Genomic DNA, 16,506 nt, shown 5'->3' with positions numbered 1-16,506 from the left:
CGATGACTTTCTGACCATGGAAGTTTTCTCCTGACTGAATAAGGTGGGTGGACCTACAGTTTGGCGGAGTGGGTACTGCGTCACCGTTGCAACAGAGTACCCTCTATAATGGGCCCAGGGTATGCAGAGAATCCCTCTCACAAACTATGCTAAACAAACATGGCTTTCAAAGTACAACGCTACTGTAGCACAAACACCTCACACACGTGTATAACACATTAAAGATTGAAAGCTTCTCACATTACTCTTCATGTCTCATGCACTCCATGTATCATCAGGCTAGATAACCACATTTTGAGGTATGCACTGTTTTTCCCTGAAGCCTGCATTGTTTTAATTTGCATACTTTGCCTCATTATGAGCTATCCCTAATGATTCTGAAACCTGTGCTGGTGTGTTCTTTTTGCCATGCTTCTATCCCAGAGGACAACCCAACTATCAATAGGCCTTACTTGACATAACACTTCACAGGCACGCAACACAGGTTTGGCGAACGATCAACGATCACTATTTTGATGTAAGCTCCAGACACACCAATAAATCAATCACTAGATTTGTAGAGCGCTACTTGTCACTCGTGGGGGTATCCAGGCGCTGGCAGGATCCAGTTGATTAGCCAAATAGCACGGTCTTCGGTGACGTTTGGAACTCTGAAAGAGATGGAAAGGTCCGTAGATGAAAGGATAGCTTGTTCCATGTCTTTACTGTTAGGTAGGAGATGGGGGTGAGGGTTAGAGAAAGGGTCGCAAAACTGAGGTGTCTGGTGGGCTGATGGAAGTTCAGGCAGTGGTTTAAGTAGGCGGGTCAGCAGTTGTGTAGGACCTTGTATGAATGTGTCAGGAGCTTGAACTGGCATCTCTTGTGTACCACTCAGTACACATAAGACAGATCGTAAGACATGCACTGAGCAGAATGTCACAATTGGCTATTAGTGGTCCTCCTACAATACCTACAACACGAAATCTTTCAAATTAAACCTATACTTTGGACTTCCTAGAGTAGGCAGAGCACCTCAGGCAGAGAGCCCTGACACCCTGATGAGCCTAGAGTAGCACGAGAGCTGTATAGTTGGCATAGTGGTCTGAGTGCGGCAGCCTTCCTCTCAACATCATACACCTTAGAACTATTCAGATCAAATGAGTTTAAATGTTCCACACTCACATGCATGCATTCCATCACAGTTCTACAACCACTGCTAATACTGTCTAGAAAGCAGTCTGCATAAGTCTGTCAATAGACAAATAACCATCCAAGAGACATCAAAAGCAGTCAAAATCCTTTGGAAAACCCATCCATGCAGATCACACACTACAAAGGTATTTATCTGGCTCAAACACATTTCACTTTCACATTAACAATTACTGGACATGTAACAAATCTATCACTACTAACCACACAACCAAACAGAACACACACAACCAAGTGATGGAAATGGCAACCCTTTAGGAAGAGGGCAGCAATTGCAGAAAGGGCGATGGTGCCACAGTAATGCAGATAAATGACCGCCAGACAGGTAGAGGCTTTCCACTAAGGTGGCAGGGTGATGGGGCTGAGCCGGCTCTATTTTTAGTCACGGACAGACATTCGGTGGCAGAGGAGGCGCGGAGCCCGCTTTATCACTTGTCAGAAACAGGGAATGAGATTCGGCGGTCCGGGAAGGGGCGGAGCCAACAATCACCTGAGGGAGTCGGATGCGGGGCTGCAGATTTCACCAGGACTCAGCGTGGGGGGCGCGGGGCGGGGGGGGGTGGGGGGGGGGAAGAAGTTGACAGAGAGAAGGATCGATCCATCGAGTTTTCAATGCAATCGTCATGCCATTAGTGTAATTGTGCACCATGTTATTTACATTCGAAAGTTTCTCACGAAAAGACAACTATGTTTTTGCCACGGGCAGAGGAGGGTGAGGGGGAGGCATACGGTGCGTGCATAGGAGCCCTCTTACATGCACCTGCCCACAGTGTCTGTTGCTTTGGAGTCGGCCTGCCTGCTATTCTCTTGAGGGCGGTGTGTGTGCGTGCGCCTGGGCTTGTTTGCGTGCACCTCCAGCTCTGCCTGCAGAAGCGCGAGCGTCCCGCCGCCTGCCCATCCTCTCCAGGGCCTCTGGCTCTGGGTGGGCCCTTGGCGGGGATCGGTGTCACCGAGGAGCCCTCGCGCCAGCCTCTCCGCTTCCTCCTGCAATAACCTTGCTGACAAAATAATCTGTTTGTTTTCGCGCCGAATCTCATTGTTCTGTCATAAGCGGCCTCCTCGCGGCTGGCGCGCGCGGGAGGCGGCTCGCGCGGGCCTTTCATGTCTCCTGACAGCTCCAGAGAGCGCGCGTCCCAGGGGCCCTCGTGCCGCATACGCGTCGTCAGGGGTAACCTTTCCCTCGCGCCGCTTGTCTCTGCGCACTGTCTCTTGTGTGGCTCTCTCGAAACTCCCGTCTCTCTCGTTAGGTGTCACCCTCCCTACCGCATGTCTCTTCACATATCTCTCTCGTCACTTTGCCCTCTCTGTGTCTCTGCGGGCGTCTCTTCCGTGTATCTTCTTTCTCTACATTTGGTAGCTTTATCATTAGGGTGTAGCCTTTTCCTCGCTCTGCTCGTCTTTATGCATCGCGGCTTTCTTGCCTCTGCCCCTTCTACCATCATTGGCCTCTTTTTACCCCTATGTGTCCCCCTTCACTCTGCGTTTCTCTTCCGTCTTCCATGTCGCTGGCCTATCCTGTTATTAGGCCTTGCTCAGCATGTCATTGCCCATTCTCTGTTAGTGATGGCATACCTTTGCTCCACACACCCTCTCTGCTGTGTCCCTCTCCGTTCACCCTGGCATTGGCCCATCCCCGCCCTTAACGACCACCTGGCATTTCAAATTTAGTTGTAGTTACAGGGCACGTCTGCATCTGGTTTTCCAAGATTCAGTAGTCCCTAAGCACACCAGTGACCTAAAAAGCACTACACTAGTAAGATGATATCAAGGGTTCGTCCTCAAATGTACCTAAGAAAGGAACTCGCTCTTTCTGATAAATCATACGTAGAATACACCACTGGAGTGCAAAATACTGTTTTGTTTGCCACCTTTTTGAAGGTCTCTGACTATGTAAAAAGTCATAAATTTACATAGATTACAAAGTTTTCGATGAAGGACATACAGGTGCAAACCGTGGGCTTTGCATCAAGTAATCAATTATTGTGATAATTCCCCATTTTCAGCCAGTTTCCCACGCAGAGGTTTCACCTGCTCTCAGCTAGTTAAAGGCTGGCGGAGGAGGAGGGCGGGAGCACAGAATAAGCAATTAGCACTGGAGTGGTTAGTCCCAGTTCATTGTGATGGATGAGGAAATCCTTACATTTGGATCAGGGGCCTTAGTGATCTGCTCCCCAATGCCATTATGTATAGAACAACTCAGCAAAATGTAAATTTTCAGAGAAAATGAATGCATTTTCTCGCATGGAATTATGGGGCGTGCATGGAATAGGCGCGATACAGTAATCAAAGTTTGTGTTTGACATATGCTCCGACCTACTGTTTGTGTAAGCCCCTGACCTACTGTTCCTTCCTGAAACGTGGCTGCACACTACATTGGCACCTGACATTGCCACATATACCCCTATGGCAACATGATTGCACGACAAGACAGACTTCACAAGCCCGGGTGCGAAATCACAATCATTCAGTTGAGGATCATCAGCTGCCCCACATCCACAGACATGGAACAGCTGTTGTACAAATTCCACATCACAGCCAACTTTAATCTAAGGGGTACTCTCATCTACATACCACCGGGACTGTGCACCAACTTCAGCAACACCATCACGGACTTCGTCTCATCACTCGCCTTTGATGCTAGCAATTACGTCCTACTTGGAGACCCGAACTTCTACCTGGAAGACTATCTCGACCCCAACTCAAGAGCACTAGTCTGAAGACCTTGGAAGTGTGGGCCTCACCCAATGAGTAAAGGGACCTACCACGTTTCCGGAGACCTCCACAATCATATTTTCACCAACTTTGGCAACATCTGAGTCAACAAGCTCACACCAGTTCCTTGGACAAACCCTGCCCTCTTCAAGGTCAGCAGCTCCATCCTGGTCCAAAGCACAGGCACCACTACCAGGTCTGCCCACTAAAACTGGAACAATATCCCTAACAAGGACTGAAACACCACTCTCAACACCCACCTACCCCCATACGACAACAGCCTCCCCAAAGCCATCAAGAACTTCAACAATGGGATCACCTCCTGCGTCAATGCCCAAGTCCCCCTCAAACACAGCAATACATCAACATCAGGGCACCAGGCCAGTAGGCACACACAGGAACTCAGACTGATGCAACAACTTTAAAATGAACTAGGACAATTCAGACACAAGCACGTTCAAATCCGCCCTGAGACGCAACCACTTAATGATTCAGATCATCAAATGCACCGCTCTGGTGGACTATATTGATGTCAGCACTAACAGAAGCAAATAAATCTCTGCCATTATGAAAGATTTCACCTTACCATCGGCCACCTGCAACTCAACCGCTCCCTCGCAGGACCTCTGCAACAATCTGTCTCAATTCTTCAGCAACAAAATTACAGCCATTTACAGTAACTTCAGTTCACAACTAGACCCGGCAGGCCTCGCCAAATGCCTCCTGATCTTATCCAAAGAACCAATTCTAACCACATGGCCTTCAATACGCCAGAAGAAACTGGCACCAACATGAAGTCCATCCACTCAAGAGCCCTATCGGACCCCTGCCTTCCCCACAAAGGACTAAAACTCATCACACCATGCTCACACCCATTCCGAATGCCTCCACCAGTTCCACAACCTTCCCAGATGCCTGGAAACACATTATTATTATTATTATTATTATTATTGAGTTTTATATAGCGCGTGGTTACCCTTGGGCATCCCAGCGCTCATCCAGAGGAGCACACCATAGCAGAGAAAGAAGCATTAGGCAGGGAATAAATGGGTCTTTAAAAGTTTACGAAATCGTGAAGTGCCCGTTTCGGAGCGCAGGTCCAGTGGAAGGGAATTCCACAGTGCTGCCACATTAACGGAAAATCTTCTACCGCCAGTCCTGGCCTTCCTTACTCTCGGGACTTGCAGCAGATGTTGATGATCTGAGCGAAGGGCACGGGGAGCCTTGTAAGATTGAACCATACCCTGTGGGATTGGTGGCCCTTTCCCCTGCAAGATTTTATGGGCCATACAGAGTGCCTTAAACTTCACCCTCTCTCTGACAGGGAGCCAATGAAGCGCCTTCAGCGCGGGACGAGCTGACTGCCGCCTAGGAAGGTCCGTCAAGAGCCTGGCAGCAGCATTTTGTACTTGCTGCAATTTATTTAAAGTCGATTCTGGAGCCCCCAAGAACAGCGCGTTGCTGTAGTCCAGCCGTGAAATGATGAGCCCCTGAATTAGTAACCTCCTAGTGGCCATCGGGAGGAGGGGTAGGATCTTCTGGGCTGACCGGAGCAAGCTGAAGCACACGCCTGCGGTCTTTTTTGCGTGTGACTTAAAGGACAGGTCCTGCTCCAGCCACACCCCCCAAGCTCTTAATCTCCTGTTTAGGGGTAGGTGGCGCTCCCAGACAGCTAAGCCAGCTACTAGGGGACAAAGAGGGAGGGGAGTTCCCCAGCATCATCAGTTCCGTTTTTGAACCGTTGAGTTTAAGTGCAGAGTTGCACATCCAAGTAAAGATCTTGGCTAAACATGTGTGCAACCGATCGGGTTGGTTCGCCGGCTGGGGGAGCCCTACCACCAACTGGGTATCATCAGCATAGCTGATGATCTTGATACCCAGTGGCAGTACCACACTCTCCAGTGGAGCCATATAAATGTTGAACAATGTGGGGCTCAACGATGAGCCCTGAGGCACACCACACTGGAGAGGGACCGATGTTGATTTCTCGTGGCCTTCTCAGACCTCAAATGTCCGATCTTCCAGAAAGGACGCGAGCCATTTCAGGGCCATCCCGCAGACCCCCACCCCCGACAGCCGCTGGATTAACACCTGGTGGTCTACGGTGTCGAATGCCGCACTAAAGTCCAGGAGGATCACTGCCACCGATCCCCCTGAATCCAAAATGCTCCTGGCATTCTCCACGACTGCCAGCAGGGCAGTATCCGTCCCCTGGCCCGGGCGAAAGCCCGTTTGGGATTCACCCAGAAGGGAGTTGGATTCCAGAAAACCCGATAGACGCCTATTCACAAGTTTCTCCGCCATCTTGCTGAGGCCGGGGAGCAGGGAAATTATTTTCCTCCCATTTCTGAAGAAACCCTCTGCGAACCCTTTAACGCTCACCAAATACGGACTGATCTCCTTGCTACCATTCCCAGCTAATGTCTTAGAGAAAATCCTCAATAGACACCTCACTAAATATCTCAATGACCGCCAAAGCCCTAACACCACTTAGTCTGGTTTCTGACACAACCTAGGTACAGAAACTGCCCTCCTCCCTGCCACAGATGACGTCTGTATGACCCTGGACAGAGGAGGCACAGCAGCCCTCATCCTCCTGGACCTCTCCGCAGCATCTGACACAGTCTCCTATCCTCTTCCAATCCCTACACAACATTGGAATTCAAAGACACACACTCTAAAGGATCTGCTTCATATTGACTGGACTATGGGCCCGATATAGGTAAAACGCTTTTTCCGATTTCAAAATACCGAAGCGCACCGAATCGGTATTCTGAAATCGGAAAACGAGATGTAGGAAAAAAAATCGGAAAAATACCGATTCGGTCGTAATCGGTATTGTGATTCGATACGTACCGAATCGGCATGCACCAAATCGGATTGTACCGAATCGGCTACCACCGAATCGGAATTTCCCGAATCGGCAAATACCGAATCGGCAAATATCGAATCGGTGATCGAAATACAACCCCATGGCCAAAATGCCCATAGGAATGCATTGAAAAATCCGATTCGGTAAAATCCGAATAGGTAAAATCCGAAACAGCCAATGAGGTGGATCCACCCTCCCCCACCCAAGCAGGGAGTGGCTACCCAGGCAGGTGCAGCTCATTAAGAACTTTCTGGAGAGGCAGCCTGAGCTGAACATTCACAGTGAGCAGCAGTGGAAGTAGGAGCCAGAGCACTGTGAGAGAAAGATGGCTAGCAGCAGTGAGAGCCAGAAGGCTGGCCACAAGAGAAAACCCAAATTCAGTACCATGGAGCTGCAGGTGTTGGTGGAGGAGGTGGTGAGGGTGCACAGGCAGCTCTTTGGGAGGCTGTCCCTCACTGTACCGGAGAGCACAAAGAGGAGGCACTGGAGCGAGATTGCTGAGAAAGTCAACTCAGTTGGTGTTACCCCCAGGAGCCTTGATGACCTAAAAAAAAGGTTTTATGATATCCGCAGCCTAACTAAACGCAAAATGGCAGAGCTGCAGAGGCAAGCTGGACTGACTGGTGGAGGCAGGAACCCGGCGCCACCCCTCACTGAGCTGGAAGAACTGGTGTCGAGCACCATCGAGAGGGAGAGTGTGTCTGGAATCAGGAACCTGGATAGCTCAGCCAGAGCTACAGCTAAAGGTAAGAAGCATGCGCATCATGACACACCCTACCAGACACCTCCCCTTTAGACACAATGCGCAGCCAAACCCCAGCCCAGTACTGCTACCAACAGACAAGAGAAATGCATCATGGTAAATGTAGTCAGCAGAAGTAGGCAAAATATGGCAGTGCAGAACCATAATATAAAAAACAGTGGAACAGAATCAAAGTATATGCAAGGACATGTGCAATGCTTTAATTGTAGTGACTGTAATACATCGGCACTCAATTCACAAATGCTTCTTTATACCTAGGGGCACCATCAGGCGGAGGAGCAGAAGCAACTGAGGCACCAGCACCAGCAACATCTTCCAGTGCGGTGGCAGGGCCAAGCACTAGTCAAGCTGCCCTGGAGGAGGAGGAGGAGGACAACACCATTGGCCAGGGAGATGAGGGAGACCTAGGACTAGACTTCACATTTCTTCACTCCCCCCAAATATCTGGCACACCCCCATTGCTGTTCTCCCCTGAGAACTCACCAACAACGGCCCACCCTGCACCTGCCACATCTCCTGCCAGGACTATTGTAGTGGCTCCACTGAACCCTATCCAGGGAGCAGTGGGTCAGGCCCCAGCCACCAACACAGCAACACCAGTGGCACCCCAGCCCACACAGCAGGGCAGCAGCAGTTCCCGGAGGCGTACAAGTTCCAGCACTGCACTTCCGGCACGGGAGGGCAGCGTCTTTCAGGGGCTGGAGGGCAGCATGGTGAAGATACAGCGCATGCAGGCGAAATCCATCATGGCCTGCCAGCGTCAGCTGCGCCAGCATAACCTGCAAATGGGAAAGATGGCGCAAGGGTTTAAGGCTTTCGTCGAAACCAATAAGGAAGTTGCTGCAGGTCTTGGCCGTGTGACCACAGCCATCACACAGCTATGCACCAAACTTGACGAGCACGAGCACTCTCGCCGCCGGGATGCCCGCATGCACAACAGATCAATAAGCCGCCTTGCTGCTGCTACCGCACAACTATGCCAACGTGGGGCAAATATGGAGGCCAGCCTGACCCAGAACACCGCTGAGGTCACCAGGGGCATGGCCCGCATAACGACCGCCATGGAGGCAATGATTATTTCAAACACTGTGGCCAATCCAGGCCTGGACCTGGGCGAGGCTGGGGACAGCAGCAGCCGCAGCAGCCCGGCCAGCGCAGTGTCGGAGCCGCGCCGGAGCACCAGGCGCTCTGCTGAAGCTGCTGGACATGCGGAAGGGGGAGAGGCACACCCCAGTGGGGCTGCTAAGCGCAGCAAAAAATAGGCTTGCCAGGGCGGGTGAGGCAACCCGGACCTTTGACATTGAACTACTTTTCGTTAACATTTTCTTTTGTTTCACATCAGTGCAGTAACGGTGTTGCAACATTATTAAAAATTTCTTTTCCTCACAACCATTTACCTGTCTGTGCATCTGTACTCACTCAGAAATAGTTTTCTGTAATCTCCTCACGTCTGTATCTGCCATCACTTGGCGTAGACACCCCAGCAGGTTGTGTTTGTGGCACAGCAACGTCGTCGTCATGGTCCTCGTAGTCTGACAACTCCACCTCAGTGCCCTTCTTCACCGCAAGGTTGTGCAACATTGCACAGACAGCTATGATCTTGCAGCAGGTGATGGGGGTATACTGCCTTGCACCTCCACTCTTGTGCAGGCATCTGAATCTGCTTTTCCAGATGCCAAAGGTCCGTTCAACTACATTCCTTGTGCTTTTGTGGGCCCGGTTATACCTCCTTTGGCTGGGTGTGGAGGGGTTGAGGTAGGGGGTGAGTATGAATGAGCGGAGGGCATATGCACTGTTGCCTAGAAGGGAAAGGGGTAATATTACTCACATGCATACATTTATTTCACTTAGCTACTTTGTGTTATGGGGGTCTGATGATGTGTCTCACCTAGGAGGTATCCTTCACCAAATTCGCCAGCCATCAGCCGTGCATAGATGCCGCTCTGTTGAAAAATGTAGGAGTCGTGGGTACTCCCTGGGAATTTTGCTACCAGGTCTGTGATGGTGCACTTCGCATTGCAGATCACCTGAACATTGATGGTGTGCGTAGACTTCCTATTGCAGTATATGTATTCTGTGTCAGCTGGGGGGCAAATCGGAATGTGCGTGCCATCTATGCAGCCAATGATTTGGGGAAATTGTGCCATCTGGTAGAAGTCAGCTTTAGTTTGCACCAGTTCTGCGTGGGTTGCAGGGAAAGAGATGTATTGGTCCATCCTGTGTATCATGGCGTCAAGGAATGTGTGGAAAAACCTTGACAGGCTGCTCTGGGTCACCCCTCCTACCGCTGCTACTCCACTTTGATAGCTGCCAGACGCAAGCAGGTGTAGGCTGCATAGCACCTGGACGTGCGCTGGGATGGCATGTGCCCTTGGGGTGGGGTGGTCCAACAGTGGTTTGAGGTCCCTGATGAGCTCCAGAATGGTGTCTGAGTACAGCCTGTACCTCTGTATGATCTCTGCCTCTGTGAGCATGAACAGGGTGATCCTCTGTCTGTAGACCTGTTCCTCTCTTTGCCATTCCCTCTGTCCTTCCTGCTGTAGCCGTAGCCGCCTTGCAATGACATAAAAAGCAGCCATCCTGCAAGTTGCAATGCATTTTGGGTCTATTTTTATAGGTTGGAGTTGGTTACCACCTGATTGTAATCCATGGTAAATACCGATTTTGAAATACCGATTTTGAGCCAAAATCGGTATTTCTGTGCTTCCCTACATCTCTCTATCTGTCCGAATCGGGGATTTTCCGAATCGGTGACTCTACCGATTCGGTAGGTTATCCGAATCGGCTTTTTTCTGATTCGGTGTCACTACCGATTCGGTACATGGACCGAATCGGCATTTTTCCGATTCGGTGTCACTACCGATTCGGTACATGGACCGAATCGGAATTTTTCCGAATCGGTGTCACTACCGATTCGGTACATGGACCGATTCGGTATTTGTATCCGATTCGGTATGTTACCGATTCGTTATCTTTCCGATTCGGGGTATTTCCGAATCGGATTATTTCCGATTCGGTAGTCATTCCGAATCGGTATTTGTACCGATTTGGACGATTTTCTTTGCCCTACATCTCGATGGCTGTATACCGATCGGTAAGGGCCCAAAATCGGTATTTTCGGCCGTTACCGATCGGTAACGGCCTACCTACATCGGGCCCTATATGTTATATTAGTTACACAACCCTGACCCATAGACTCTGGTTTCTATCGCAGCTGCCCAGATCGACCAAACTATGTGGCTCTGGAAAATAAGATCTCTTCCCTCTTCTTCCTTTTCTATAATCTTCACATTGAGAACACCTTGAAATAATTCATTTCAGGATGTGCAGTGTACAAAAGCCTCTCTCATATATGGAAGGAGCCAGTCAGTCAGCCCGCCACCATTCACCTTGGTCGCCCATGACCTCATCAGCAGAGCAAGCATCACCTGGTCTCAAGATATCAACGTCCTCTCCTACACCAAAGACATTCAGCTCATTCTCTCCCTCACAGACAAGACACCTAGTACCTGGATCAACTTCAATGCCTGCATGACTAAAATCGCCCCCTGGATGGAGACCAAATATCTGAAACCAAACACAGACAAGACTGAAATTGTGGTCTTCTGGAAGAGCATGTCACTGTGAGACTCCACCTGGTGGCCAACAGAGCTAGGACCATCACCCATGCCAAGAACCTCAGGATCATCATCGACAGTAAACTTGACATGACCACCCAAATCAATGTTGTCACTGCGTCATGCTTCCATACCCTAAAGATGCTGAGGAAGATTTTCAAATTGCTGCCAATTAGCATCCGGAAAACCACCATACACTCCCTGGTCACAATCAGCAAAAAGCCTACCAGAAGACTGCAGACCATTCAGAACTTGGCAGCCAGAATCACTCTCAACCTCACATGCCACACTCACATCACACACCATACCTGAAGGAGCTTCACTGGCTCCCCATTCACAAACGAGCACAATTCAAACTCCTCACCCACACTTTGAAGTCTTCACACAACACGGCCTCGCATGCCTCAACAAACCTTTCAGACACCTCCACCTGTTCACAGTCCTACCCGCACAAATCGCACGCATAAGGATAATTAGATCCAGTAATCAATCTTCTCCTACATTGCTCCTAAAGTGCGAAATAACCTGCAGCAACACTTAAGAGCCTCTTCGTTACTTTTTATATTCCACTAGAAGCTGAAGACCTGGCTTTACGAGTAGTTCCACTAGGCCCTCGGTGTGCCTTGACTCACACCTGCTCAGTGCCGGAATACCCTCCCGGGTGATAATGCGCTCTAAAAATCTGCATAACATAATGACTTGAATGAGTCATATTAGCATGGCACGAGTATTGCTGCACAGAGAAAAGACTTTTCACAGTTGAGAGCAAAGGAGAATCGTAAAACCTTGCAGCAAGTGAAAAAAGAAACTCCACATTACTTCAAAACTTTATGGGCGGGAAAAAACGTCCCACTCTGTGAGCACAGTGTATAGCCGTACGTAGGGGCAGATTTACAATAACTGGTGCATCCCTGCATATCAGCAGGGATGCGCCAGTTATTGTGCGTCATGGCAGACACCTCTTGCCCCACCATGGATAGGTCGCATTTACAATGCGGCGCACCATGGGGAAAGAATAGACAAATGCGTGACCCATCTGCTGCCGTAAAGGTGACGCTTTGCTGGAGTCTCGTCGCAAGCGCGACGCAGCTCTAGCAAAGCTCGGGGTACCCCAATGCCTAACATGCTGCGTCAATCCGTGCGCCTGCCTCAAGCAGGCGCAGGGTTTTGACGCAGCATGGCCGTAAAAGTGACTAAGAGAAATCTTGTAGATTTCACTCAGCCACTTTTAGGAGGCGTTCCTGCGCCTGAACGCCCCCGCGCCAGAACGCCCACATGTGGCGCAGGGCTTTACAACATGACGTATCTCCCTAGATGCATCCCGTTGTAAATACCCCGCAGGCATGGCGCAGGCTTTGCGCCGCCGCGCGTCACAAAAGTGACACAACAGGGGCGCAAATGTGGCATACGGGGCTTGTAAATCTGCCCCCCAGAGTCTTTTACTGAGACTTCCATGAAGCTATCCTAGCCACAGGACAGGGCTTTGGATCTAACACAACCCTTCTCTGTTGGTTCTACTCAGCCTCCTGCTCTCTGCTCGGTGCTCTCCGTTGGCGCCTCTCGGCTCACCTCCTCTTCTGTTCATCTCTCCCGTTGCCCTGACATGGGGCAAATCCTGTAGTCTCCAGGATTCTTTTTGTCCTGGCAGCCCTGTTCCTTTCTTCAACTCCAGGCCATCACTACCTGTCTGACGCCTTATTAGTAAGTCTCTGCCCAAGTATGTGACACCTGATGCCACCATGAGACAATGTGCAGGGCATAGCGTTCTTGTAGAGGGAATGTGGACTCCTGCATGTAGCATAGTGGAGCAGTCTAACACTTGAAAGTAAGATAAAGAAGCGCCATGTTCGTGCCTAGAACCAAGCGAAAGGTCTGATGGTATCCAGTTTTAGAAGATGAGGTAGTCTCTGACGCGATACTGTTCATCCTGTTGCTGCACTCTCCGCCATCTTGAAAGCAGGGCCTTTTGATTGTCACAATGGCTCCAGTGCCTCCGCACCCACGGGATATGGAGGGGTCTCATATAGGTCGTGGATGGCGTGGAGTGCAGGCAGCATCCAGCTTCCAGAAAACATCATGGCGTGTGAAACCAGGGCATGTCTCTGTGATGGGGTTTCCTCACAATCACTAATGCAGTACATCCTTTTTTGTAATTATTTTAGTTATGCCAGGAGACTCTTTTTGAAACTGCTTTTAAAATCCTTGGGGTAACAAAGCTGTGAACAGGCCTTGCACAAATTGCGATCATTAGATTCTCTAATTATCTGTATCAGGGTGTGTTCTTTCCTTAAAGCAGCTGTTTCAGCTAGGAAAGCTATGGACGAATAGTACAGCCTGTTTTATAATGTTTTATTCTGATTTAAGATATTTACTGTACTTGTTTAGTTCATATTTTTTAGATGCACCATGCACTTTATATGCACTTTATATGCGTATATGCAAATTGTTTAAACCCCTTGCATGCGTTGCGTTGGGCATGTGCGTCGGACGGCCGAGAGCCGTCCGATCCGCGCACGCGTTGAATGTTGCCTCACCGTGGCAAAATTCCGGCCGCGCCCAAGGGGTTAAAGAACTTATGTGCTCTAGCTTTATTTTGTTGAGTATTTGCTATTATGCATTATGGTTATTGGATTATTTATATTGTAAATTATGATGAGGTTGAAGGAGTTATTTGTTTTATATCCATTTAATTGCTCTGTATTGTTTCTGTCTTTTATGGCCATATACAGCTGAATAAAGGAGGGAATCGAATGTCAAACATGGGATTCTTATTCAAGGGATCATAGATGCGAGGTGTTCCCAGTAAAAGGAAGAGAGTGACCATATTAGGGATTGTCAAATCCTGTTCATGGCTCAGGAGGCACCGGTCAGACAGGAGCTACTGGGCCATAACCATGGTGGTTGGGGTCATTAGCCACTAGTGTCCTGGGCCCTCTAACTATGGCTATGCAAACTGGGCCAAGTTCACCTTTTCTGGTCTTGACCCTCAGGGTAGCGAGTGTGAGCCCTCAAAGTGTTCTCAGGGAGGTAGTATGGAGGGGGAAGAATTAGAATTCAACAATCAAACAACAGCCACAATATATCAACCAACAACCACAGTAATTCATTTTCCAGTGTAGTGCATCTCTTCAAGAAAAGTGCTTTAATGTCACAGCAAAATGAAATACTACATTAGTAGAGTGGTGTGGCTCACTGGTTAGAGGTGGCAGACCCGGAAGCAGAGGTCGACCCGGGACCAGGGTTCTATTCCCCACGCGACAGGGTCTTGGGCCATGGTCAGCGGACTCGATAATTCTCGCCTCGGTGCCTACTTCAACCATGGGTCCCACTCAGCAACTCTGGGCAATAGCTTGCTTAATCTCTACAACGGCCCCCCACATTCACCGGGGATGCCTGGCTTCACCTTGGAGATGCCCAGGAGGGACCATCTCACAGGGAAAGCCAGGATGGGTTCCCCAGCGGTATACAGCCCCGGGACGCTCCTTTGCTGGGGCAGCTGTGCGCTTTACAAGTATACGACATTTAAGTAATCCATTAACTGTGTAAATATAGAAATTAGCACTTACTACTATGGGCAATTGCTAGAGGGCTCAAACTCTATGGTGTACCCTTCATCTGACCTATAAGCTTCCCCAGGTATAGAATATCCAAAGGGAATGGCAGGGTTTAGACAGTAGTAGCACAGGTGAAAGCCCACTAAGGGATCACAATGCAGTATCAATGCATAGGCCAGTTTGTGTGATCATAAGCAAGACATCATTCACATTGGGATTGCTAGGCCTCTAAGGCAGGCAGGTCTTGACAATACAAAATATGGTTTCAGTCTCTTATGATCAGACCCGTGTGAACTGTGCCAGAGGATGCCGCTGTGTCAGTTCTGGTCAGTGTGCATATCAGTTTGGTACCATCTGTGTCCTCGGAGGTGATGCAGGGCTGCGGGTGGAGGCCGAACTCTTCTCTGGTGCCGCGTGGCTGGCCTGGTTGTCGGGTGCCGTGTCGGGGGCAGTTGCAGCCTCCGGGCAGAGAGTAAGCTCCCCGCTCCAGCGATGATGGCGACCCTCTTTGGCATGTTAACGGTGAGCAGTGGTAGCACGAGTCACAGTCTTCAGGTCACGGGCATAGGCCTCCGCTTCAGTGATGGCGGCGATCCATGGCATGTTGCCTGGTGAGGAGCAGCAGCATTCATCCCCGTCAGTGCACTGCAGTTAGGCCCATGTTCTCAAACACCTTCGAACATGGCAGGCTTTCTGCTCCTAGAGTGTCTCTCTTTCTGCAGGGCCAAGTACTTTCCTACACTCTGTTAACAGGCAGACAGGTAAGCTTCTAAGTGCTAGGCAGACTCTCAGTTTCTCAAGCAAATGCAGAGACAAAATCTGTAGGAGGTTGGCTGCCATGTACACACCAGCCCTGGATCACAGCAGCTCTTCAGGTACTCTGAGCAGCACTCCCTTGCTTGATCAGCAAGATAACCTAAAGCTGTTACAAAGTGAGGTGGTTTGGGTCCCCTTTTCTACTCCTTTTCTATACCTGAGATGTGAAACTACTGTCTAAGGTCCAGGAACAGGGTGAGATGGATTCCTCTCAAAAAGCATAATCTGCCTGTAGTGTAGACATATCCTTTGTCCAAGCTGACAGCTCTCACAGCAGTTCGTGATAATGCTGACTTCTAGTAGGAGTAACCAAAACATGGGCAACATGAATTGTCAAGACTACGCAACTGGCTGTCTTCAGCCTTCTTGAATAAGCAATCAGGAAAAGACAATAGGAGAGGTCTTGCCAAGAGGCTTAATTATCTTTGAAAACAGAATCTAAGTATTCACTCTTTCTCCCCTACCATCCACCAAATGGCAGTTCTCTGGAAAATCTAATCAGCAATCCCTTACAAACAAAACCTCATAGATCGTCTAAGGGATCCCTGTCTCCATCATCCCTCACTTCAGTGCCCCACCCTCCAAACCCGGGAATGCAAGCAATACACTTCCACTGTCTATGGAGGCTGTGGCTGTCCTCCGTCCTCTGCTTTCCTGATCAGGGGCATCCACAACTGGCCCCACTGGTCCCACAATCATACTCCCAATCGCACACATGGATGTCAGTGCAAGGGACTGGGCATTATAGTCAAGTGGGCCTTTCACATGAGAAAAAAAGGTCTGTTCAAGACTAGTAATACTTTCACAAATTGGTACCATCACTTTCTTTTAACAACCCAGGACATGGACAGTAGACCCACATTATCAAAAGAGGGCACACTTGGTCACAGAACAGGTTCTGGATATTGGCGTCCCCATGGGCAGGCCTAGGCCTCTGCACACACAAAGAACGAGCATGCTAGCTTGGACCAGGAAAAAAGTCAG

The 16,506-nt window shown here is 49.6% G+C and overlaps 2 protein-coding genes across 2 annotated transcripts in view; one reads left to right on the top strand and one right to left on the bottom strand.

The window, feature by feature from the left end:
- RTN4RL1 (reticulon 4 receptor like 1) overlaps window positions 1-16,506 on the bottom strand; it is a 279,099-nt gene that overhangs the window by 143,675 nt on the left and 118,918 nt on the right. The gene's annotated exons all lie outside the window — the stretch shown is intronic.
- On the top strand, window positions 7,098-8,797 carry LOC147730391 (uncharacterized). The gene is made up of 2 exons (XM_086958552.1): window positions 7,098-7,518; window positions 7,794-8,797. The coding sequence occupies exons 1-2, from the start codon at window positions 7,098-7,100 to the stop codon at window positions 8,795-8,797; spliced, it is 1,425 nt and encodes a 474-aa protein (XP_086814678.1).

The sequence above is a fragment of the Lissotriton vulgaris genome, chromosome 2_1 (genome assembly GCF_964263255.1).
Source record: "Lissotriton vulgaris chromosome 2_1, aLisVul1.2, whole genome shotgun sequence".
Lineage (NCBI taxonomy): Eukaryota > Metazoa > Chordata > Amphibia > Caudata > Salamandridae > Lissotriton > Lissotriton vulgaris.
The sequence above is the reverse complement of the archived record's forward strand: the minus strand, read 5'-3'. Positions and strand labels throughout refer to the sequence as shown.